General features: G+C 51.4%; 1 protein-coding gene across 10 annotated transcripts in view; it reads left to right on the top strand.

Moving 5' to 3' along the window:
* The window catches only part of IGSF9B (immunoglobulin superfamily member 9B), a 56,289-nt gene extending 31,901 nt beyond the window's left edge, over positions 1–24,388 (top strand). For 4 of the 10 annotated variants that reach the window (XM_032358279.1, XM_032358273.1, XM_032358270.1 and 1 more), the window contains 5 exons: positions 1,694–1,855; positions 2,230–2,275; positions 2,852–4,501; positions 12,206–12,327; positions 14,937–24,388. In XM_032358279.1, the coding sequence (XP_032214170.1) occupies positions 1,694–1,855; positions 2,230–2,275; positions 2,852–4,501; positions 12,206–12,327; positions 14,937–15,145 (2,189 nt within the window). In that variant the 3' untranslated portion in view covers positions 15,146–24,388. Of the gene's footprint in view, positions 1–1,693; positions 1,856–2,229; positions 2,276–2,851; positions 4,506–5,164; positions 5,546–5,999; positions 6,046–11,971; positions 12,069–12,205; positions 12,328–14,936 lie in introns of those variants that run through there. The other 6 variants (XM_032358274.1, XM_032358275.1, XM_032358277.1 and 3 more) reach the window with 6 other exon arrangements.
* The last annotated feature ends 1,301 nt before the right edge of the window (positions 24,389–25,689 follow it).

Here is a 25,689-nt window from a genome sequence, read left to right as displayed (position 1 = left end):
TGGTGTTGTTTCCTCCACTCCTTCGTCTCCCTAGATTTTTTTCAGGCTAAATAAAGCCAACTCCCTAGCATTTTCCCCATTTATCTTTCTTTCTCTTGGCCCTGATCCCATTTCTACACATCTTTCTCTAGCTACAGTTCCTGAAACATAGCAGAGCCCCTCCCTCGCCCAGTGAAGTGGCTCCCTTGGTATGGGAAGAGGCTTTTGCTTAGTGATTAAGCAATGGCACCATTTCCATGGGCAGTGAAGGACCTCTGGGACCAGTTGACAAGGAGCTTGGCCAAGAAGCTCATGCAGCAGGACTTCGAGCTACAGAAGCACCAGGGCAGGCAGACTTGGGGAAGGACAGGGGAGGTTCTAAGTGACACCAGAGCACTGGGGCCATAGGGTGTGACTTCTGCCTTTATGTTAGACACCATGGCACCCTTGGCTTTTGTCTCTTTCTTCTTTCCTCCTTCCTTCCTTCCTTCCCTCCCTCCCTCTCTCTCTCCCTTCTTCCTTTTTATTATGAAAGTACCCTGTCTTGGCTTGCCTCCAGGTAGGGGACTCAGAGAGGAGCAGCAGGGAACAGAGCTTACAGTCAAGGCTAGAATAGAAGACTTGAGGGTTTTCTGTGTTCAGTGGCTTTATGCCTGGCACCAAAAGGAAGCCCACATACTGGGAAGACTCCCCATGGGTGAATGAAGGCACAGCAACCTCAGCCTCCTGTCTCTAAGCTCCTCCATTACCAAAGGCTATAACATTCCATTTGCCTACTCAACTCATAAACATGATTTGGGTTATTTTCATCCATTGTTATTTTCAGCAGAATGATGAGCTCTGGCCAAATTTATCAGAATCCACAGAATCTAAAGACTGACACTTTCTATTATAACTGACTTTGAAGTGGGGTACAGTAGCTGGGGCTCTAGTCCTGGCTCCATCACTAATGAGCTGTATGGATTTGGACACAGAGTGAAACTAAATAAAATGAAGTTGGACCTATATTGAATGTCTCTGCTGGCTCTAGCATTCTGAACCCGGGACGACCCGGACGTGCTCACCCTCCCTGTAGGAATTGCTCAGCTGTGCTGTAAGGACTTAGAAATGGATGGATCTGAATTCTGTAGTCACAACCTCTTCTCTCTGCTGTAGTATTTTACTTTCAAGGTGTCTCCACAGTGGGCTCTAATTTTGTCGAGATGGCATGGCAGAAGGCAGCAAATCCCCAGCAGGAGACCAGAGTTACAGTCTTGTGGTACAGGAACTGATGGGCAATATTTATGCCAACAAGTTGCTCAGATTCTGCCAGCGACGGTTTCTGTACCTTAGGGAATGAAAGCGATAGCATGTGCTCTGTTGGCCTCATACGAGGGTGTCTGGTAGTATGCATGAGAGCCCTTTACAAAAAGCACTAGCCAAGTAGACATAATTATGGAAATTATTACTGCTATGGGGTAAGATACAGATGTGATTCCTTCTTTCTAAGCTCTGTAGCAATCACTCGACGTCCGTAAACTAGTCTCTTCTCTCTCTTCCCCCTCTATCCAAACCTCTCCAAGTGCTAGAGTTGAGCACAGATCCCGAGCCTTAACATTATCTGTTCTGCAGAGGTAGGGAAAAGTACGTGGGGGCTAGGTGTCAGAGCAGGTGGGGGCTTTTATAGGAGGGAGGCAGGGGAGGAGTCATGCGTGTTCCTCGCAACCCCCTACAGACATCTTCCCACAGCCGGACCTGACCGATGACGGGCTAGCTCGGCCTGTGTTGGCTGGAATCGTAGCTACCATCTGCTTCTTGGCAGCTGCCATCCTGTTCAGCACCCTGGCCGCCTGCTTTGTCAACAAGCAGCGCAAGCGTAAGCTCAAGCGCAAAAAAGGTGGGTGTCTGCCCCCACCGCCCTGCTCTACCTGGCCCAGCTCCAAATGCTCCCTGTTGGAAGAGACGGCCCACTTTTAGCATGGGTGCCCTTGAAAACAGGGAAATGGGGTCTTATGGGTGGAATCGCCAGTGGGACTTGATCTGGAAGAGGGAGTAAGGAAGAAGGATGCTGGGGAGGGAGTGAGGGGCCAGAATGGGCGAGAGAACACATGTAGTGGTGGTGAGCCCAGGGCTGGGGACTGGCCCCAGAGATACCAAGCATTGGAAGGAGCGGCTCCCCTCTGTGGCTTTGCTCCGGGACCTGTGGACGCCTGAGACGAGTTTTGGGTCTCTGGCCTCAGTAGGCTCTCCTCCCCTTCTTCTTCCTTCCAGATCCTCCACTCTCCATTACTCACTGCAGAAAGAGCCTGGAGTCTCCGTAAGTGCCCCTGCTGTGCTAGTGTGTGGGCGGAGGTGCAGGGTGGACACAGGCAGGTGGTCGGCCCCGCTCAGCCCCTCGAAACTATTTGTTTTCCGCGGATCGGCGTGGTATTTTTAAGTTGGCCACGTGCACCGAGGGAGCAGTAGTGTGGACAGTCCAAATTAGTGGGCAATCCATTTCTCTTTAGCTTTGGAATGGGTTTCTGTGATGTTTTTTCCATCCTAATGGATGTGCCTTCCTAGTGTGTTTCACTTAAGTTGGTACGAAGGTGGGGTTGCCTTTCTTGAGCACGCTGGGAATGAAGTTAGGGGTGCAACTAGACAGAGTGGGGCAGACAGGAAGGACAGGGCAGAATGAAAGCAGAAATGCGGGTGTTCATTCAGAAATGGCTGGGACATATCTAGACGGCGGAGCGTCGAGCAAAGTATTTCCCGCCAAAATATGCGGCCCATCTGCATCCCTTTTTTTGAGTATTGTCTTAAGTGTTTGTGGTGGTCCGTTAAGAGGAGAAAAAGAAGTGGAGGAGCAGGCGTTTCCCACCTCACGCTCCTGCTCCTTCACTCACCCCTACAGCTTGTCCTCTGGCAAGGTGAGCCCCGAGAGCATCCGCACACTCCGGGCCCCGTCGGAGTCCTCCGATGACCAAGGCCAGCCGGCAGCCAAGAGGATGCTGAGTCCCACCCGGGAGAAGGAGCTGTCGTTGTACAAGAAGACCAAGAGGGCCATCAGTAGCAAGAAGTACAGTGTGGCCAAGGCCGAGGCCGAGGCTGAGGCCACAACGCCCATCGAGCTCATCAGCAGAGGCCCCGATGGCCGCTTCGTGATGGATCCGTCCGAGATGGAGCCCTCGATGAAGAGCAGGCGCATCGAGGGCTTCCCCTTTGCCGAGGAGACGGACATGTACCCCGAGTTCCGCCAGTCGGATGAGGAGAACGAGGACCCGCTGGTGCCCACATCTGTGGCTGCCCTGAAGTCCCAGCTGACCCCTCTGTCGTCCAGCCAGGAGTCCTACCTGCCACCACCAGCATATAGCCCTCGGTTCCAGCCCCGTGGGTTGGAGGGCCCCAGCGGCCTGGAAGGTCGGCTCCAGGCCACAGGCCAGGCCAGACCCCCCGCCCCCCGGCCCTTCCACCATGCCCAGTATTATGGGTACCTCAGCAGCAGCAGCCCTGGGGAGGTGGAGCCGCCGCCCTTCTACATGCCAGAAGTGGGCAGCCCCTTGAGCTCGGTCATGTCCTCCCCACCCCTGCACACTGAGGGGCCTTTCGGCCACCCCACCATTCCTGAGGAAAACGGAGAGAATGCTTCCAACAGCACGCTGCCCTTGACTCAGACACCCACAGGAGGGCGCTCCCCTGAGCCCTGGGGCCGGCCAGAATTCCCCTTTGGGGGCCTGGAAACCCCGGCCATGATGTTTCCCCACCAGCTGCACCCCTGTGATGTAGCCGAGAGTCTGCAGCCCAAGGCCTGCCTCCCCCGAGGACTGCCCCCCACCTCCCTGCAGGTGCCCGCGGCCTACCCAGGCATCCTGTCTCTGGAGGCGCCAAAGGGTTGGGCAGGCAAATCGCCGGGCAGAGGCCCCGTCCCAGTGCCCACCTCCGCTAAGTGGCAGGACAGACCTATGCAACCTCTGGTGAGCCAAGGGCAGCTAAGACATACCAGCCAAGGTATGGGCATCCCCGTGTTGCCTTACCCCGAGCCAGCCGAGCCCGGGGGGCACAGCGGCCCCAGCACATTTGGCCTGGACACCCGGTGGTACGAGCCCCAGCCCCGGCCCCGGCCCAGCCCCCGGCAGGCCAGGCGCGCCGAGCCCAGTTTACATCAAGTGGTGCTACAGCCCTCCCGGCTCTCGCCTCTGACCCAAAGCCCCCTCAGCTCCCGCACCGGCTCCCCTGAGCTTGCCGCCCGGGCCCGGCCTCGCCCGGGCCTCCTGCAGCAGGCAGAGATGTCGGAGATCACCCTGCAGCCGCCGGCCGCTGTCAGCTTCTCTCGCAAATCCACGCCATCCACGGGCTCCCCTTCCCAGAGCAGCCGCAGCGGGAGCCCCAGCTACCGGCCCACCATGGGCTTCACCACGCTGGCCACAGGCTACCCTTCCCCTCCGCCAGGCCCTGCAGGGCCTGCGGACAACCTGGATGTGTTTGGACAGACGCCTTCCCCTCGAAGGATGGGGGAGGAACTGCTCAGACCAGAGCCCCCCCCACCGCCATTACCTACTTCAGGGTGAGTGTGAGCTGGTTTCTCCTGCCCACCTCCACCTGGTCATCTTCCACCCCCCATTCCTTACCCACCCTCCGCCCCTTCCATCAACCCAAATGACAGGGCTTGTCTGGACATGCTGCAGCATCCCTTCGGGAGAGTTCTGGTCCTGGCATCAGCGGGGTGTGGACATGGGGTTGAGGGTGGGGCTTACCTGCCCAGGTACCCTGCCAGGAGCATGAGGGAGCCTCTCCACCCAGCCCAGAGCTCTCAGGAGGCCCCCAGGGTGATGGGGAGTAGACGCACATGGGCGGGGGGTGGGGGGGAGTGTGATGTGTCTGAGGGAAAGGTCACCTCAGTTACTCTTGCAGTGTAGGGCTCTCTGCATCCCTGTGATCCTGGCTTTGGGTGATTCCAGGGTTTACCCAGAGACCTTGTATCCAGCCTCCTTTTCTTTCCCAGCCCATCCTCCCTGCTAGGCAGGACCCTGAAGCCTGATTTCCCTGGACCACCAGGCCTGGGGCTCCTTTTCCCAATCTCCTGACCTTAGCAGCCTAGTGAGCGGGGTCCCCCCCACCCAACAAACTCTCCAGGGGGCACATCCTGGAGGCTGGGAGAGCAAAATCTCAGGCCTGTGAACTGTGATCCTGGAGCCACATACCCTACCCCAACCTGTGTGCCTCGCAGGAAGCTGCAGACAGACAGACAGACAGACAAGCTCCTGCGATCAGCCTGCCTGAGAGAGCACACTCTAAACTGTAGCAGCTGGTATTCCAGGTACCAGAGTCGGCCTGGACGCCCGTCTGTGCCTCTTTTTCTCTCGTCTTTCTTCCCCTGTCCCCCTCTCCCCTCCACCCCCCTCCCTCCCTTCCTTCTCAAGTCTGGCTTTCTTTCTGTCTGTCTCTTCCTCCTCGATCTTCTTGGGGTTGGCCCGACTGGCTCCGAAGGGTTTGCAAAGTCTCCGTAGGGCCCCCTGGTCCCTCCTGCCCTCCCTCCCTTTCGCTCTCTCTGGTTCCGTCCTTTGGTCTCTCTTCTTGATGTGGCCGCCTGTGCAGGGGAGCAGAGTGTTTCAGAGGAGGCTGGCCTGGTCTTAGGCAGGATGGGAGGCGGTTGGAGAGGAGGAGCCCAGCGCCCTTCCCCTGCCCCAGGCACTCCCACCCTCTCTGGTACCTGGAAGTACGGGTTCTCCTCCCACTGCCCCTGCTCCTGGCAGGCGGAGAAGGTGGCGGAGAGCTCTAGCTGGGACGCCCGGCGTGGCGCGCCCACAGGACCCCGTGCCTCCGTCTGTGCAGGAGGTGCTGTGCGCCGCAGCCCTGTCGTCTGTGCTTTGTGCAGCGCTCATCTGCCTCGTCCATCGTGCCGTCTGGTTCTCTGTCTCTCTCCTCTCCTTCCCCTCACCCCATTCTCTGGCCTCGCTTGTGGTTCTCTGGCCCCCGTGCTCCTCCCCTCCTCCCCTCTGGGTGTGCGTGGGTGGTTCCCCCACGCCCGTGTTGATAACTGCTTTGTTTCTGATTGATCTCAGCTATCTGGGCAGTGTTGTCGAGACAAGCCTCTCCTCAGCTCAATAGGTAAGGGAGCTCCGCGGCTGGGGCGGGGCGGGGGGCGGACAGGCGGACGGGGCTTCCGCAGGGCCATCGCTTCCTTTACAGGGGAATCCAAACCATGTCCCCTCACCCCCTCTGTGGGCGGCAGCCTCCGCTGCTCTGGACCCCACGGCTTCTGGGTTCCCCACATCATGCTGCTCCCACAGCCTCACCAGGCCACGCTCGGGCACTGCCTAGCTGCAGCTTCTGACTCCCACCTCACATGCCAAGCCTCTCCCAGAGCCTCCCTGCAGTTTTCCTCACTTGGACCCCTGCTGCCCACACACCCAGGGCCTCCCACAGAAGCCCCCTGGGACCCTGCATGCACCCTGAGGGGCTAGAATGCCTAAGAGCCGCTTTGCATCTCTGCACCTCTGGAAACATCAGGCCACACTTAGATCCAGAACCACCCCCCGCTTGCCCTGTTTTCCCAGCAACCTCAGGCAGCGCCCCCCACCCCTCCCCAGTTCCATGCTAGTACCCCAGAGACTCAGATCTTCCTCTGGGGTTGCTGGTCCCTCACAGTCTTCTTGAGATCTTTCTAATCTCAAGGAATGCACGGTTGGGGTGTGGCCCAGCTCCTTCCCTCAGCTGGGTCATCCTCAGGACCAGGTCACCTGTAGTCCTGTGAGGGCAAGGGCAGGGGACTGTCACCATGTCTCATGTCCCTTGCCTTTGGTAGTCTGTTCTTGGTTGTTACAGGACTGAGATGTGGACCTCGCCCTCAGGTCCAAATTGCTTTCAAGATCCCTGTAGTAGCCACTCCTGATCTCCTTGTGTCACAGCTCTGGGGTCTTGGGAGGAGAGTCCCAGGGGTAGAGGACAGGCTTCCCCCGCGGCAGGAGGAAGCTGAGCAGTGAAGCGCTGTGCTCTTTCCTCTGCTCTCCACAGAGGTTGGTCCTCTTCTGGTGTTCTTCCAGGTGGAGGTCTCAGGAACTTGGGCAGTTTAGACGGTTATCAAGTCTCTTTAAGAGGCTTAGGGTCGCCCGAGACTGACTGTCTTTCTGGTGACTAAGATGCTTCTTTTTGCCATGGACACCATTGCCTGTGCCTCTGGGAACAAGCAGAGTGGGAACAGGAGGGCTTCCTGGCTTCTCTAGGTGAGAAGCATCTGCATCCCTTGCACACCTAGAAATGTCAAGGGAGGCTGACTATCCTAACTCAGGACTGTAAGGCTTCGGTCAGAAAAGTGGCCTCCCAGAAGAAGGATTGGACTGCTTTGCCATTTCTTTATGATCTGCAGCTATAAACTCGTTAACAGCCAGGAGGCCGTGGGATTGTGTCTGAGGCTAGTTGGGTACCACACTGCGGCCATTAGCACTGGAGAGCAGGGAGGGTGTCAGGAAGGAGTTATGGGCCTACTTTCTTGAGGGGCCTCCTCTGGCCTCCTGGGTGGATGCTCCAGAGTGACAATGACTGGGCCATGCCCCACCTTCCTGCTCTCCCTCCCTGAACCCCAGTTAGGACCCTTCTCTCACCCCCAGAGAGGTGATAGCTACAGCACCAGCTGTTACTCCACTCCTGGAAAGTGCCTGGACCCCCATTCCCCGTTGTTACCACCACTCCCCTCACCAGTCATTGACCCCTCCCTGCACAACCTCCCCACTGCACCAGATCTGAGAGCTGAGCTATCATATTCTCCCTGCTGTGGCAAATCCAGAAACCAAGGGCAGTGATGAGGGCGAATTGGTTCCTTGGGGGCCTGGCCAGCATCCCCAGCCTAGGAGAATTAAGTGCTCCCTGCAGCCTTGGAGTTAGACCTTGATGGTGCTGGGCAGCAAGAGCCACCGCTCACTCCCGCTTGCTGAGAGCCTCCCCCGGGCGCAGTAGCTGCTGGGGCCATTGGGAGGCGTCAGGCTCCTCTTCAGACGCTGTCTTCATGCTGCTCCTTTGCATGTGTCTCCACTTGGTCTTGCTTGGAGAAGGTGTGACACGTCTTGTCTACGTTCGTTCTTGCTCTGTTCCTGTTTCCTTCAGTCTCTCTCCTGTTCCTTCTCCCCTGTACCTGCAGTGGTCTTCCCGCCTCTCCTCCTTTCTCTCTCCCCTTTTTCTCCTCTTGCCAACTCCCATCTCAGAGTGGGGAGTTGTATTGCGTGGACCAGCCCTTTCTGGGGCCCGCTGGGAGGCCAGTGGTTTTCTCGGCTTCCTGTCTCAATACCAGGAGCAGCCCTCTTCTCACCTCCCCCCTCAAGCCCCCTCTCCTGTTAGTGCCGACCTTGGCCTCTCTAATCAGGTGGGTCTGGAAGGGTGAATGGGGCCCCCATTTTACTGGGTGGACCATAGGAAGGAGCTCCCATTTGGAAACAAGAGTCTCCCAAGCACTGAGGCCAAACACTGGGTTTGTCCCCTGATCCCACTGGAGAAGGTTGCCCTCTGTCATTACTGCTGGGTGGGAGCTGACCTCTGCAATCCTGGCTTTCTGTTTTATAAGTGGAGAGTGGGGAGACCTTTTTCCCGGCCATGCCTTATATACAAGTGGATGTCCTCATCCACCCTCCATGGTCTAAGGTCAGGTGAGCAGAGTCTGCTGTCAGGCAGTTATGAAGAGGAGAAAAACACTCCTTAAATCACTGCCTCTGCCTGCTGACTGGGGACAGTCGACAAATGTTGGAGTGGTCAGCAATTAGGCCAGTAAGAGCAGGAACTGTCCAGTGGATTCTGACTTCTCTGACCTGTGGTTTGCCTATTTTTTGAACCTTTTTGTCTGTGTTTTTTCTCCACTATCCTAGGTAAGCAGAGAGCTAAGCAGCCAAGGCCCTGGGCTAAATAGTTGTGATTTGGGTCTTGTATGGATTTTATGAAAACAGACAGAGAGAGAGAGTAAATTCCAGGCAGTTTTTGGTAGTTCTGAACTGCAGAGAAGCATCGCTGGGACAGAGAACTGGGGTTCACGGGGAACTCCATATGACGTGGAAGATCCAGAAAAACCTCTGGGCCTTTAGGCCTCATACTCTGACTTCCTGTGAGGAGGAAAGCGCCAGAGTTTGCTGGATTCCTGTATACTTCAGAAGAATTGAATTTGATTGGGAAGAGAACAGTGACCTCCATTTCTTAGAGAGCCCAGGTTTGGATGCTTTTCTAACAGGCTAACCTGCTGGTCAACCTCAGATTCACTTACCAACTTTATTCCAGGGATAGGATGAAGTTGCTTAACCCATGCTTTCCACTGTCTGACAGACAGCAGCATCAAAAGCTTCATTATCTGATAGGTCCCCGTGGGCTTGATATTGACTGGGGACATGGTCACCCTTCCTAGAAAAGAGAGGCAATTTGATTCCAATGGGCTTAACATGCTGCAGGTAAAGTCTGTTGGGCCCTGTTTCACATGTCTTTTCTGTATCATTTGCTAAAAATAAAGATCCATTTTTGCCCCCTCACCCACCCCGTCCTTCCAGACATTTGCTTTTATTTTTCTCTCCTGCATCGGTGGAGTGTCTTGGTGCCTCCAGGAGCCTTCTGTCATGTTTCTGTGTTTGAGCACTGAGCCCAAGTGAAAACAGGTGGACAGCAGGTGTCCTGGAAGGGCTGGCGCTTGGCTGTTTCACAAGGGAAAATTGGCTTTTCCTCCTCCATGGATCATTACTGTTTGGGAATTTTCGCCTGAAGATATAACTTCAGCCAGCGTTTTCCCATCCCTGGTCTGTCTGACTCTGGCCGTGCCACCGGGGCAGAGAATGTCTGGGACTACTGCAGCACGGCGAAGTGACCTACCGCTCAGGTGAAGTGTGGGAACTCTGTTTGCTTCTAGAGAGCCTCTGGACCATTTTCCTTGAGGAGGAAGTTGGAAGAGCAGTTTAGCCTAATGTTGAGAGTCGTGTCTCTGTCGCATTTTAACTGGATTAAGTAGACAAGCTGCTTAACCCTCCGCGTTCATTTCTCCCTCTGAGAAACAGGATCAGTCTAGTGTTTACCTCTTAGGGGAATTGTAAGGATGAATGCAAGCTATTGTAGAGAACATAGACCAGTGCTGGGCATGGTAAGTGGTAAATAAATGCTATGTGATAGAAATGATAAATGTAATGCTATGTTAATTTTAGTAGTAGTATCCTTGGAAGTTTCACCTGGCTTGGAAAAACCCTAGGAGTGTTCTGAACCAGTTTCTCTCATGCCCTCATGGGGCACCCTGGGTTATGTGGTTTAATCACTGCTCCCTGGGGCTGCCTGCTTGTCAGATGCCTCCTTGGACCATGCGTTGCTCACCTTGTGTGGTTCTTTTGAAGAGGCTGGCCAGGGCCAGGAGAGAGGTAAACTGAACGGCTGATTCATACCTTTGATTTTCCTTTTAGGTAGCTGAAGCCCTAGTCAAGGATGAGAAGGGGGTGAGGACATCCTGCCAGCATTGCAGAGTCATGCTCCCTCCCACCCTAGCCATTGCCACCCTTTGCCCGCCTTCCAGATTCCCTTGCGGCCACCACTGCTGCTATGTAGGATCTCTGTGGGTAGAGTCTGAAGGAGGAGGGGACGGGGAATTTGCAGGTTGGGCCTTTGGGGGTGGAAGACCTCATGGTGAGTTGGATTTCTCTCCGAGACCATGTGTTGCCTGTGTGTGTGTGTGTAGGTGGGGCCTCTGAGCTCCGTGCTGTCAGGGTAATGTGGAAAATCTAGAAGCTGTCTCTGACCTGAACTTTGGAGGAGCTTCTTGATACTTTATTTACTAAAAGGCTATGGAGTGATGACATCCATCAAAGAAGATGGGGGTTGCTTCATTGCCAGTTAATGCAGGAAATCCCAGAGACCAGAGGCTTATCAACAATTAGTCTGTAAGTTTTTCCTCCTTTATCCCCACGAGTGTGATGAGGACTGGGGAGATGGGGCTGCAGACCTCCCATCCTCTGTCATTTGTTGTTCTGCTTCAGATTGCTTGCTCACCACTGGGCACTTCTTTTCCCCTCACAGGGTTGGCTGTCCTCCTTTTAATCAGGATTTACCCAAAACCAATGTGATGGAGGTGGGAGAGGGAGATACAGGGACTGAGGAAGAATGTGATTCACCTCTGTGCACTGTGGCCCTAGAATGTCTCTGCTCCCCTGATGGCATGCTAAGGCCAGCCCTGGTGGGAAAGAAAGAGCAACTCCTCTCTCTCTGCCTTTATTCCTGGGGCTCCACGTTTGGCTTACTTTGAGAAGAAATGACATTGATCCCTGTCTTCTAGATTTTCTTTTATGACTCTTGGAAAAGTCTCTCCAGTATCTACCGGTTGTCACAGACAGTCCATTCTCTCAGCTCCCTTTGGTCTCCTTTGTCACAGGGGCTGCACAGGCTCCAGCGGAACTGTGGGCTCGGTTCTAATCTCATGGCTGATCCATCAGGCACATGACAGCATCCGTCCCGCAGCTGAGGGAGGAGGAGAGACCGACACACGTGGCGTCTCTCCCAACCCGTTTCTCTACTGAATCGTAAAATGCAGAGATTCACTGGGAACTTGCTACTGAAGGCAAGGGCTTTGCAAGGCTGCCAAATTGGGCCACTAACTGTCGTAATCTACTCCCACCTTCTTTTATTCTCGTGCATGACTGGTGACATCTGAGAGCGTCAGGGAGACCCCCCCTGTTGAAATGTGGGCAGATGACAAATATTTGTTGCTGTTAGCTGCTGGGGTTCTGCCTAACTCTGGAGGGCACACGGGAAGAAGCCCAGTGAAGCTGGGTTTTATGTACCCTCCGTCTCACTGGATCTGGGGTTTCTCTTTGGCCCTGGCCTTCTCTTTTCCAAAGGAGGATAGTCCGTTCACTGGGGTAGGTTTCCTCACCTCCTGCTTTAACCTGCCCTTTTACTTTTCATTTAAAGGTCTTTGCTATGATGCTTTCGAACAACTTTGGTCACTGAAGCTGCTTTCTTCTCTGACTTTCCTCCTCCTGGTTTGAGTGACATGTGATGAAACTCAATTAAAGTCTCTCTTTCCCTTTCTTAGGTCTTCTGGTTGCCCTGCAGATTGGTTTCCATCTGAGGCAGGCCTCCCACCGCTGGAGCTTTCTACTGGCCTTTCTCCCTTCCAGGAGCAATCAAGAGGCAGGTGTCAAGGAACCACTGTGGATGCCTGGGACTCTGTCCTCCTTTGGGTCAGCTGTATGGTTTTCTTCCAGCCCCTCTTCAGAAGCTCCCTCTTCTGGGAGCTGACCTGTGCCTCTCTAATTGTCCCTTCCAGAACACATCCACCTGCACCCGGGAATGCTGCTGCACCTGAGAGGCTGGAGGCTCTGAAATACCAACGGATAAAGAAGCCCAAAAAGTCATCCAAGGGCTCTTCGAAGTCAAAGAAACGATCCGGTAAATGGCGGATCCTCTCTTTCCGCCCTCTCCGCCGATATTGTGAGATTGTTTGGTTCAGGATCCCGTCTTCGGGTTTTCTCTGGAATTAAATGCACCAGCTTGTGTTATTGTCTCTTTTTAATATTAATTACCAAGTAATACATAAATATAATTTTCATGTGAAAATTAGAAAGGTAAAGTCTCTGATCATCCTCCTGATTGTTTCTTCCCTTCTGGGAAGTGTCCTTCTTGGCAGGATGCATGCTTTCAGAGACTTTCCATGCATACACCTTGATAAAATACATTGTATTTTTTTAACGCATTTTTAAACAACATAAGTAGTATCTTAATTTTTTCCACTCTGCCATATATCTTTTGGAACTATCTCTATTTCTTTATATATTTCTTCTCTATTATTTCAGACCTTCTAGTCGGACGTGGGAATTATGGGGTCCTACTCAGTGCTTAGGGGACATCATGGCATGACGCAGCCTCTGCAGGATGACCAGACTTTTCTTAGAGAGATAGGATGAAATCTCCTTAACATAGAAAGGACATTTCTATTGAAGTATGTCTGATGTTTATATCCAGCATTGATCAGTAGCTGCTAAGATAGTGCAAAAAAAATTCAGCCCTTTTTTACATTTAGAACATTCTTTAATATTTATTATGTACTCTTTTTTTCTTTTAATCAATGGTTCTAGGAATCTTGTCACAAGGTGTCAAAAAAAAAAAAAAAAGGCAGCTGAACCGTTTCCTTGCAGATCTTTAATTACTGGAGAGTAACTTTCTTTAGGGACTGGGTTATGGAAAAGAGGTCCTCAGAGGCCCCCGGAATCTTTGGAAGATGTGAGCACTTGTTTCTCACTTAGCCTTTGGGTGGTGCTCTTATCCTATTGGTTTATAGATGGGAATACTGGGGCAGAAAAGAGGAAAATGATTTTTTTAGGGTTTGGGTGAGAAATTGGAGCCTAAAGCTGAATGTTCAGCCCCCTTAAGCCCATTGCATTTGAAGAGCCATGTACCTACCTACCTATGTATTTACGTTTTGTTTTGTTTTAACAGAAAGAGCCATCCTGTGCCCTGTAACATGTTGGGGGCTCTCAAATGTCTGTTTTTAGCTCCGGTCTCTTCCATGAGCTCAAATCTCATATTTCCAGTTGCCTGCTGAACATGCACTTAGATGTTTTACAAGCCTCTGCAATGTCCAGAATAGAGTTATTGACCATCCTCTCCAAATCTGTCTCTCCTCGCTTCTTCCCAGCTTCTTAAAGATCACCACTCCCGACCTCGCTGCTGGGGGAGTGAGCCTTGCTCCTTCTCTTGCTCTCACACATCCCGTCCAATCCATTTGGTAAGGGCTATGCTCCCAACTCTGATAGCAGATCCTAAATTCGACCACTGTTTTCCACCTCGATGGCTGAAACTGAACTCTGAGTTACTGCCCTCCCCACCCTGACACTTGCACTCGCCTCCGGTTGTCCTGCTTCATCCTTTGCTCCTCCGACAGTATGTTCTACACTCAGCAACCGAAGTGATCTTATAAGATGTAATAGCATCCTCTTTCAGTCATGGCAGTGTGCACACTCACACACACACACGCATCTGATGAAAACCTTCCAGAAGCTTCCCACTGCAACCGGAGCAGACTTCAAACTCCTTACGATACCCTTCTCCGTCTTCCCTGCCTCGCTGACCTCTGCGCGCTCTGCTTCAGCTATGATAGCCTTCCTTCGGTCCTTCGAGTACGGCACATGCGCTCTGAAGCCGTGGGTTTCACTTTTGCCCCTCCTTCTGCTGGGAACCCTTCTCCCTCAGAGCTTTGGAAGGCTTGTCATTCGAGACTCTACTCCTCTTCTGAGACTAGAACTGTGCTGTAGTCCTTTGCCCTCACGTGGCCCTGTTTGCCTCTTTCTCTGTAGGTCTTTCAGTGTCTGGAAATTTCATTTCTGTATTTTTTAAGTCCTTAATGTTTGTCTCTTCCTTCTTACTCCACACTAAAGTATAGTTTTCTAGACACCCAGCACTTCACTGCTGTATCTGCAGAAGAGCCATGCGATAGAAGAGGGGCCCAGGGAGTCTAGGAAGGGCCACACCTGGCTCTGTTGAAAGGATGGAAATCTTGGGTAAAGTCTGTCACTGCTCGGGGACAAGGGGGTGAAGAAAGTGTATTGAGTTCCAACCCACTCTTAGAAGCCCGGATCCTCAAACCTAGACTGATGCTTGGTTCCCAGGAGGCACTAAAAAATAAACAGATATTACTCTAATAACAATTTAAATACTAGAAATACTAGATAACAGATTTAAATAAAAGTATTTAATATTAAATAAAAGATAAAAAAGAAATGCTGATGGACTAGACCCATCCTGCTTTCTTGACCCTCGGAACGACCAGGGGAGCAGACTCAGGTCATTGGTTCTCAGCACAGATGACTCTAGAACAGGAGGCCCTTTGGCCACCAGGCTCCCGGGCCCTGTTGCACTTGGTGATTCTTATTCTCATACTGGAGAGCCAGGATATATGTCTCAGCAGATGAAAATGGTGAGCGTGTGAGGGGGACCACCTTCCTTTTCACCCACTTGATTTTTTTCCTGTTTGTTTGGTTCACCTGTTCCCTTCTCCCTAGACGGTTCTGCCTCCCAGGCTCAGCAGCTTCCAGATTCCCAGGTTCTGTGGCCCGATGAAGCCGTCTGCCTCCGAAAGAAGAAGAGACATTCCCGGCCTGACCCCTTCGCCCGCCTCTCAGACCTGTGCCACCGCCAGCTTCCGGAAGACCAGACGGCGATTCTTAACAGCGTGGATCATGATGACCCTGGCCACGCCACCTTGCTGTGACGCGACACAACTCTAAGTTGTCCTAGGGTGGTCCCGCCGGGCTGAGGGGCGGGGGAGGGAGGATGACGGTGTGCCAGCTGAGGGATAGTCTGGGGGGCTGCTCCGACCTTCGTTCTGCTCGTTCTCTCTCCAGCGAGAGCGCAGCCTCCTCCAAATCCTGGCCAGCTGGTCTCACTTTGGGGACAGCGGGCCAGGGGCAGACCTGTAGGTAGAGATCAGGAAGTGAACTGGGGACAGCCTCTCCCCTCTTCACTGGCTTGATTTTTCTCACCTCTTCAAATACCTTTGGAAGTGAAGAAGGGGAAAGCAAAGGCTTTTACTGCTCTCTGCTTCTGTTTCAGTTTTTTCAAGTCCTGGAAGAGGGCTGGACTGCCCACCCCATCTTCCAATTCTACATATATATAGATATAGATACAAATGCATCTGTATGTAGTTTGTGGGTTTCTCTATGTATATATATGTACATTGAAGCAAAGTGCTGTTTATTTCTGTGGTCAGTGAAGGAAGGAAGAGCAGGGCAGCAGACTTGTGCGGTTTGTAAGGAGGATCGGCAGAGAGCCGGCTGGGCGTCCTGATGTCTGTCCAGGGTGTCATTCCTCCTGAAACAGGATTCATGCCTTCTCCGCTGAACTCACCGTTCATCTCTCTACCTTCTCCCTTCCAGAGCAGAAATGGGGCTTCCCATGACGGCCAGCTGCCTGCTCTGGGGGGGAGGTAATAAGTTACCACAGAACTAAATGCAAGCCCTTACTTCTTGGTTCCTAGGTGAAGAGAGGGTGGCCAGCAAAGGGCAGACTGGTGTCTTTCTTTCTTCCACGGGTTGGCTCCTGCTACAGAAGTAGAAGCTGCTTAGCAGGAGGGCCAAGAGGCAGGTCCTGCACAAACGCACGCTCATCTGTCAGGCCCTCTTGGTCCAGCTGGGGCCAGGGGCCCTGTGGCCCAAGGGCCGGCTCCTGTTCTGGAGCCATCTGTGTGGAGCGCCAGGCTGCCGCGGCTCTATTTATATCCTGCCTCTGGCTCGGCACCCTCTGGAGTGCTGTTCCAAAGGCGCTGATTGGATTCCTCCTTTCTTTTTGTGGGAGCTAATTCCCCAGATTGATTAATTGCCACTTGTGGGGAGCCCGCCTGCGGCTCCTTTCCATCTCTGCACGTGCCGCCTGCAGACTCTTCCTTGCCCTGGGCCTTCCTCCAACCCGTGACCCAAGCTCCAACAGGATGGGATCGGATGAAGCAAGGGTGCCTCAGGCTTCTGGGTTCTGGGGGTCCCCTGACACCCCTCATTCCCTCGAGGTTTATTTACATGGAGCTGGCGGAGGCGGAGGGTGAAGGTGGAAGGGGTGGTAGGTAGGGGCCTGGGCTCTGATCCTTCTTTCTGCCAAAATCTTGTCCTAGTTCAAGCTCTTAGCACCCAGAAGCTTCTGTGGGGCTGTCCTACAGTGACTAAAGATGGATCTCTCTCTCCCAATGAGATAATGGTGCTGCTCAAGAGCAGGGCAGAAGGTCCTGAAGATATATGGGGGTGTGTCTGCTCTTTCCCCTCTTCTTCTGTTGGAGCCTGCCCCCTGGCTGCCTGGGAATAAAGGTGGCTATCAGGTTCCTTGAAGTATTTCCTTCTTGGTGCTGTTGTCTTGGTGGGTTTGGGGACATCTGCCTCTCCCCTGTTGTCTGCTTGGATGTTGGCCAGGTCAAAGCCCAGGAGGCTTCTGCTGGTCTCACTGCAGTTGCTAGTGGCTTAGCTCCGATGACCTTGGCAGGGGGAGGCTCTGAGAGCTGGGGAGCTGCTCCTTACTGGGAGCTTCCATCTTAGGGGAGTGGATTCTTCTCTGCCACACCAGCCCTGGTGCTTCCTTTCTCTCGCCTAGCGAGGGGGGACCGTTCTGTCACATGTCACACAACCAGAGTTCATTTCTGAGGGCGATAAGTCATTGTGATGGAGGAGGGAGGGGGCAGTTTCTGGCCCTCATCTTGCTGATTGCTCTACTCTTCTGGGCTGGGCCTGCGCCCTTGGGGTGGATCCTGGACCTTCTGGCTAACGCCATTCTCTGGGCATCTAAAACCCCTGACTTTACCACTGGGCAGCAGCTCCAGCGAAACGGGAAAGCAGAGGTTGGGCAACTCCGTCTGCTTTTCCGAGGAAGCACTACCTCTGCTACTGTGCCCGATGGGTGACACGCTGAGTACCTCTCCTAGGGCGTGTGGGGAACGGACACGGGTCTCACACTGGCTCAGTCTGTAGCCTTTCTTGGTGTGTGGCTTGCTGACCAGGGTGGATCCTGGCTGAAATGTGAATGTGGGATGCCAGAGCTGTAGGACTTCAGGGTGAGTTGGGCCAATCTTCTGATCCCCATGCACTAGGAGTTCCAGGTCCTGAGCTTAGCAAAGAAGAGGGGAAGATGAGGTGGACGGCTTTGCCTCTCTTGGATATCCTACAAGGCTGAGAGCCAGTCTTTGGGCTGAGGTGCCTCAGACTGTGGCTGTGCTTTCCCAGGGGGCCCACCAGCAAGCTCTCTCCAGGGCTAACAAAGGTGCTGACTCCTGTCTTCTCTTCTTCCTCTGGCAGTGCCCCTTACCTCAGCACATCAGACCAAATAGTGGGAGCTGGGATTTTTGCTGGCCACCCAGTGGCAGTTGTGCTGGGGCATCCCCAACGCTAGGCAAAGGACACACAACAAACGTATCTCTCAGTGGCCTCACACTCACTTCTCCTCCCAAGACGGCCTCCTTGTGACAGTGTCCTTGAAGGCTGGCAGCCTTCCTGTACCCCTGGGAGCTATTTCAGTCCTTCCTTGAAGAGCTGCAGTGGAAATTGGCAGAATATAGTCCCCTCTGTCTGTGTGATGGAGGGTAAAGGTCGTAGGTACACACTCCCATGCTGGGTGTGTGCACATATGTGAGGGTGTGGTTGTGCACCTTTGTGTGATGGGGGTGTAGCCATTTCTAGGGACCAAATGTCCTTTGTACTCTGCCCTTGAACAATTGCCATGTGCACTCGTGAGCTTCCTATGACTTTTGTGCTCCACTCTGTGGGCCATCAAATGTCTTCCAGACTTCGTCTTTTATGGTCTGGTACCTTTGCTGTAGAAGCAGCTCGGATAAGAACCTACTCCTGTGTCTCAGACTTTTGCCTGCCCCTTCATTCTGCACCCTGACTAGAAACTGTGACTGTTTCAGGGTTAAGTGATTTGCAGACTGGGACAAGGGTACATGATTCTTGAAGGAGCCTGAAGCTGAAAGCCTGTAGGAGGGTCTGAGACTGCAATTGCTTGGGGAATAAATGAGCAATAAGGAGAAGGCGAATCCTGTTTCTTGATTGCTGGCTGACCACACTGAGTGGGTTTCATGGCTTACGTGGGGTCATGTGTGTGGATCATCATTTGTGACCAAGTTCAGCATGTGCTGGTGAGCCCCACCACTGTGTCTCCCCACCTGCCTCCCTAGCTTCTTTCCTTGAGAGATGGGGTGGGGGGTGGTATGAGAGATCTTTGGAGATTCTACTTTCTCTATAGGAAGGAAGGAAGGGTGCTTCATCCCACAGGCCTGGTGGGGTCTGTGCGCCACTTTGAAGAGCCTGTGTCCAATGATCATGCTCTTAGGGGCATCTCAAACAGGGGTGGATTGGGGTGAGTAATTATTTAATATTTTTCAAGGCTCTCTGTCTTTATTTTGATTTGGGATTGAAAATATTTAGGGTTGTACTGATTCCAGTTGTTTTCCTATGTCTTTTACACAGAGGAAACTGGGTAGGGTTCAGATGTGGAATTTTCTGACAAGCTTTTTAAAAAAAAAAAAAATCTTGAGTTTTTTTTGTTGTTGTTGTTTGGTTGGCTTTTTTTGCTGAGTTGACAAAACAATAGCTTCAAGGGAGAAACAGACTTCACAAAGCATCAGGGTGACTTTGCCACTTGCCGGGATTAGAATCCAGGGCCAAGGGATGCGTGGCTGTAGCTGTTTCTTCCAGTTTTGTTAGAAAAGCCTTCTGGGGGGTTGGGGTGGGCTAGGGGGAGAATTGTACATAAAGTACATTTTATTACTACATAGAAACATAAGAAAAGAGAAGCTAATGGTTATTCTTGGGCTTGCTTTGCTTGCATGTAAAGCTTTGGGCGCCATCACAGGGATTTCCAGGAAGCAGTAGGAAGGAGTCAAAGGGGAGAGATGGGTAGGAGTGAAAGACTGCTCCCCTGAGTGCATCCCCACTGCTCCCCCTGGGGAAGAGTGTGCATTTTCACCAGCCCTTTTGGGCAAGCTCTGCCTTCATATCTTCTCCAAAATAAAGAGAGACAGGCTCTGGCAGGCCGGAGGGCTGGAGCCCTATAGGGCTGCACTTGTTGCTTTGGGGAGAAGGTCCAGATCTAAACTGAATAAGGGAATTGATCGGGTGGGGTACTTCAAGAAAGGGAGAGAGTTGGAGCACAGAAAGGAGGTCAGATTCTTTGGCGTAGTGTCTGTAAGGCTGGAAAGGGAATATAGAGCTCGGTCAATCGCAAAGTAGAAAGAAGGTGGGGATTCTGAGATACGACAGGCCAAAGTGGAGGGACATTAAGCCTTACCTTTCTCTATGGGGCATGTGATAACTTAGTTACCCCTAAGGGTGCAGTGTACAAGTCGGGGGGGTCAACCCAAGAAAAGAAAGAGGAGCAGTTGTCTGGGGTGGGGCAGGCTGGAGAGTAGTAACAGTGAAGGTCATTTGGTGGGACAGGTGTGGGAGGGTGATATAGTCATTAAAAAAAGAGTAAGGTGTCTTGGCACATAGGCCCAGACTGGATCTTGTAAGAGGTCTTGCTGCTTAGCCGGACTTCCTTGCTTCCTCTAGAATTAGCCTATAACACTAAGTGCCCAAACCAAACATGGTCATATTCTCTGTGATGTCTTTCAGCTTCATGTGTTTGTTTTTAAGAGTTCCTCAGGCCCAAAGCTAGACTTGTCTTGAGATCCCCATCGTATTGCCCCCTCTGTGTCGTTAGAGAAGCAGGACTCATTCTCATAAGCTTCATTAGTTTGTTTTCATAAGTGGAAGTGGCAGATGGCCTTTTCCCTGTCTCCCATGATCTTAAACTGCTCGTAAGATGTTGCTGGTGATGGAGAGGAAGGACTGGGGTTTGCTTTTTTATTTGTCACCTTTTCTTCTTGAGGCACAGAGACCGCCTTCAGACCATGAAGCCACACAGTGGCTTTATACCTAGAGGTTTGATTCTCACTTTCTCCTCCTTTGACAGGGTATGGCCACAGTCTGATTGACACAGAAGGACAAACGAGTTTCTCCCTAAAGTTAGACCAGCTGTTCCACGGTCCTTTTTGATGTCTCCAACCCTGCCTCTTTTCAGATCGAGAGGCAGAATTAAAAATCTCTTCTTTAGAAGAAGTCCATAAAAGTCAAGCCCAGGTGGGACTTTAGCCCTCCTACCAGCTTGATGCTGGGTTAGGGAGGGGACCCATTACCACCCCTCCTTCCGACTAGTTGTAAAACCAAACTGGCCCAGTGCTTTATTTCTGGGCCCCCTGTCTATACTTTCAAATAAGTCTTTCATGAACAAATATCCTCACCATGTGCTCGGTGTTTTGGGTTGCTGAGAGGGTAGAAGTATTTTCATAACCTTGTTTTAAGCTGATCAAATAATTTCCAATAGATTGGGTCTGATTTAAAGACCCTCCTTACCCCAAAGATTTCTGGGTAGGATAAAGAAAAATTAGGCATTAGTACAAATATCATTAATAGCTTGTCATACCTTATAAAAGGAAAAGTTGCAATATCTTGATTAATAAATACGTTGGTAGGACAGCAACCAGCAATTGAAATCACTTAGGTATTCTTTTCTGTGATGGGTGTATACTAGTAGCTGGGGTTTCTGAAGAGGGCTGAAGAAGTGATTGCTAGCTCTGGACTCCTGGCTGGGAGAGCCGGATTGGGGAGAATCGGGTACGGATTCTCAGTCCCTGTCCCTGGTACCTTGGCTGTTTGCCTTTCCTGTCTCCCTAGACAGGGACGTGAATGTCTGTCTGGGCCTCTTCCTTTTAGTCTCGAAATGTGCTCTACCATCCCCACCTCTCCCTGGCACTGGATTTCCTGGATTTATTTTAGGAACTAGGGCAAGCTCTCCACCTCCACTCCATATACACACCAGTTAGGCCTTTCCTTTCTTACCCCACTTCTTTATGGCTCCAGGGATCTTGAACTTGTGCATGGTTTATGATGGGGAGATGGTTGGGTGGGGCAGGGAATCTGGGAGGGGAGTCGGGTGGGGCTGGGATAGGGGACTTACATTTTTCAGCCTTAGAAATACTGTGAGCATGCTTTTGGGTGATGTGTGGGGTTTTTCCATAGTAGTGGAAGGGGCAAATGCCGACCCCCCTCATGGGTGATGAGGACTTAGAGGCTTTTTGCTTCCTTTTGGCTTCGGTCATCTAGAAATCTCATCTGTGATGGAGAGGAATAAACCTCCTCATGGTCATCCTGCAACCCTTGGAAGGCAATTGCCATTCTGTCAATGAATATCTGTCTTGCCTACGTGAACCATCAGAGGTCTGTTATGAGTAGACAGCATCCTAGCTGGTCAGAGAAATGGGGCTGTCTCACATGCCCCTCTAAAGTTGCCAGGTCATGTCCCCGGCCTCCAGTCCCAGCCAGCTGTCTAGTCTGTGTTCCTTTCCTGGGCTCAGGAAGTGAGAATGTGTGCGCTGTGTGGGTGTGAGGGTGTCCGGTTTGTCTGCGTGTGTGAATGTGTGGGGTGTGAGAGTATGTAGTGTGTGGATGTGAGTGGGTATGATGTGTATGTGGTGTTTGGGGGCACGTGTGTTGTGGTGCGATGTGGGTGTTTTTGTTTGGCGTGTTTGTGGTATGTGTATGTCAGAGTGTGGTATGTGTGTTTGTGGAATGTGGGTGTTTGTGTCTGGCACGTTTGTTGTGTGTTGGTATGGGGTGTGTTTGTGGTTCGGGGTGTGTGTGTGTGTGTGTGTAGGGTTTATAAGGACACACTAATTTGCCTGAGTAGCATCAGGCAGGCCTAGATGACCCTCTTTCTGGTTGACTCTTTGATAGGCAACTTCTGTTTAGGTAGGAGGGTGAAATTAGGAGTATACCATCTTTAGTGTATTTTTTATGGAGATTGTATATAAAATTATATAAGTACATATAATTTGTTCTATTTTAAGGAGAGAGGGGAACTTATGTAAGGGTGGGTGGGTGCAAGGATCAGATGCAGTCGTCAAGAGTGGGAGGCTTCAGGCAAACGGGGCATCTGGGGAGTGGGAAGTGGGAGGACAGGAGACTCAAGCTAGGCAGGAGGAGTGGGGCTCACGCCCTTGGTGCACATATATAAATATACAGAAAACCTATATAAAGTCTATCTAGCTAGCTTATCTATATATCTATATATCTATATGAAGTCATAGTTTGCTTTATTTTTGTACCTGTGCTTAGAGATGTTTTGAGCAGGACTGCCTTCCGCAGGTGGTCTAGAATACTAGCTCATGCCTTGATGTCCCCACCTCCCCCGTCCTTTCTCCATGCCTTGCTTCCTCTGATACACTCTCTGTTCAGAGCTGCTGGGGTCTTTCTGATAGAAATGTGTGTATATGAAATCTTAAAAAAATAGCAAAACAAATAATACACTTGCAGAAAGGACAAGTGAGCTGAAGGTTGTGGGAAGCTGCTGGATCTGATAGCCGCAAGGAACACAGGTCCAGTATCTCTTGTCACTAGTCAGGACACTGGGGCTTGAGCACATTGGCACAGGTGCTTACTACAGTGAGTATGGAGAGTTGAAGACTGTGAATCTATCCTCTTATTGCTGAGGGTTGGCACCCAGTTCCTCTGAAGGAATCTTTCTTAGCAGCATTAGAAAGGAGAAGGTTAGGATTACCTGTGGGCCTACAGAAGTACTTGTCCTGGTTGTAGGACCCTGACTCAGAACACTCCTGGAGGGTGTGGCTGTGAGACAGCAGCATCTTGAGAGAGCTGGGCCAGGCTGCCTGCAAAGGCTCAGACATGGAGAAGAATACCCTGGTCATTTTTGCTGCAGATTCTTGGAACCCTTGTGAATGTGATATCTAATATAGATATATCGTATATGCTTTTTACAGTTATTATTTTAATTGGAAAATGAGGTGTTGTTGGAAATGGGATGGTCCGATCCTGGGATACTGAGTGGAAGATGAGGTGTGAGAGAACTGTGGGCACGATGGGAAGGATGAGGCTGTGTAGAACCTCCTGCCACCTGGCCTGGAACCAACAGAACCCAACAATATACTGGGAGAATTTGGCCCAGAATTGGAGATTCTAGAGAGTGGGAGCTCACTTGTATTGGAGGAGGAAACTCTGTGTGGCCTGAAGAATACCTCTTTGAGAATTCAAGACCTCATATGCTGCAAGGGCTGGGCACCTCGCAGAGTCAACAATTGTCTCTTGGATGCTAGCTTTTTCTTCCGACTTACCAAGAGCTCAGAGTAATGTCTTTGAAGCTGGTAAAGGGCCAGATGGTACAGGCAGCCTGGGAGAGACTTGTGGCTGCAATCTCTCTGCTCTCATCCTGCTCATCAGCTACAAAAGGCAATACTAACTCCTCCTCCCCAACCAAAGTGTCATGTTACCCAAGAGCTTTTGTCTTAGGGAGTCTGATCATTAGACAGACTCCGATGCTTCAGCCACTGGAAGGGGCTCTCTTTATCTTTTGGGGGTTTTAAGGGAAGAGTAGATTGGGATGGAACTGGACTCTGACTTCTGACCTGACTGCCCCCCTACCCCCGTGTAGACCTTATAGGGCTCTGACATTCTCTCAGGCACTATCCTAGAGGCCCCAGGATAACTTGCTCAAAACACTTCTGATTTTCCAAGGATACTGAAGGAAAATGGGCTTTGTCCATGTAGTACAGGAAGGGCTTTAATATGAGTCCAATTGGCTGTGTGTCCATCCTTCACTAACTTTTTCTGCAGTCTTCCAGGAGGCCAAAGGAGGATATAGCCAGGTGTTTCTTAGTAAGATTTTTCAGGGAGGTTGGGCAAGAGACAAAGCAGCACATTCTATGTCCCTTCCCAGCTCACAACCTAACCCCTTCTAACCTACCCAAGCCTCCACACAAAGAGGGCTTTCCATTATTGGCTTTTGTTTGTTTGTTTGTTGTTTCTCTTAAAGTGATCATCCTTTCTTTCTCCATAAGCCCTTTCCCATTTATGGTACTCATGCAACCGGCAAAATAAATCACTTTAACATCCCAGGCCTCTCAGATATTTAGTACCCTCAGTAGATCTACATTATACTCAAGGCTTGATCCTTAAGAATCCTCAGCAGCATCAAAGTATACAAGGTCAGAAGTTGTTGACCACATTCCCATTTCATTCTTTAACCTTTAGTTGACTCTTCATTTAGGGAAGGGAAAGTGAAGACAGGGGACATAGCCCTTACTTTGGAATTTTGGAGCTTGGAGGGGATGTAATGCTTTCTTCTACCCTTTTCATGATCCTGGCCATAAGCCCTCAGAAAGATGGTGAGAAGATAGACACTGAAGGGGGGAAGGATAGATAACTTAATGTAGATCTCCGGTTTCTCTGAAGAACCAGCCTTTTACAAAGGCACAGGAAGCAAAATGGTTTGAGATCTGATTATATAGGGAGTAAGCAAGATTTCCTATCTTTGAACCTCTCAGTTAATGGAATGGGACAGGTTGATGGGATGGGTGCTCTGATTAGGCCTGCGAGGCCCATAGCCCCTTTTGGGAACATGAGCTGTTCTATAAGCTTGCACCATGCTCCTTGGTCCCCCTGTGGTAGAAGGGATTTTGAAGGTAGAAGGGATTTGCTTTTCCCTTTTGGTAGCTGGTGGCAGAACCTGTGGAGTTGTTTTACTTTTGCTACCTCTGTCTGCTAGATGGAACAAGAGTTTGGAGTAGACTCAGTCACTGGGAATTTTTCACCCAGGGATCTGGGTGGGTCATATCCTTTCCCTCTTTATCACCAACCAGGAGCTTGGGGAAGAAGGGTTTATCTATTGCTCTTTGGCTTGTTGGTAGGCCCTTCCACTCTCCTTAGCTGTAGATGTCCATTTTGCCCCACTTTGGGCAATATAAATATAAAAAGTGGGAGGTGGGGAAACAGGAGAGCCTGCACAGCACTCCTCTTGTCCTTAAGGGATTGGCCACGATACTGGACGGTGGGGGTCTCTCCTGTTGTTTAGTAAACCACACTGCAGTGCCCAGGGACGGGGAGGGAATGCTTTATGGAATGATCTCAACTGCTGGAACTTTAGATGGAATGGTTGGTTTAGGGAAGAATAGCAGTTTAAAGCCTCATGTACCAAGTTGTATACATCAATCTCAAAAGATCTTTTGACATCTCATTCAGATTTCATTTCCACACTACCATCTGTGGGGCCAGAGACCAAGGGCAGCACGGATGGCATGCGCTTTCCCCCGTTGCTCCTTTTCCACAACCATTGACTCGCAGGGACCACATCCTGCTTCATGCCAGGGATGCTTGGATCTCTTCACCTTCAGCTTTTTCTCTTCTACCAGGACAGAGTCTGTCATCCTGAGTAGACTTCTTCCATCACACA

This window comes from Mustela erminea, chromosome 9 (assembly GCF_009829155.1).
Source record: "Mustela erminea isolate mMusErm1 chromosome 9, mMusErm1.Pri, whole genome shotgun sequence".
Taxonomy (NCBI): Eukaryota; Metazoa; Chordata; class Mammalia; order Carnivora; family Mustelidae; genus Mustela; species Mustela erminea.
This window is presented reverse-complemented; position numbering and strand designations above follow the sequence as displayed.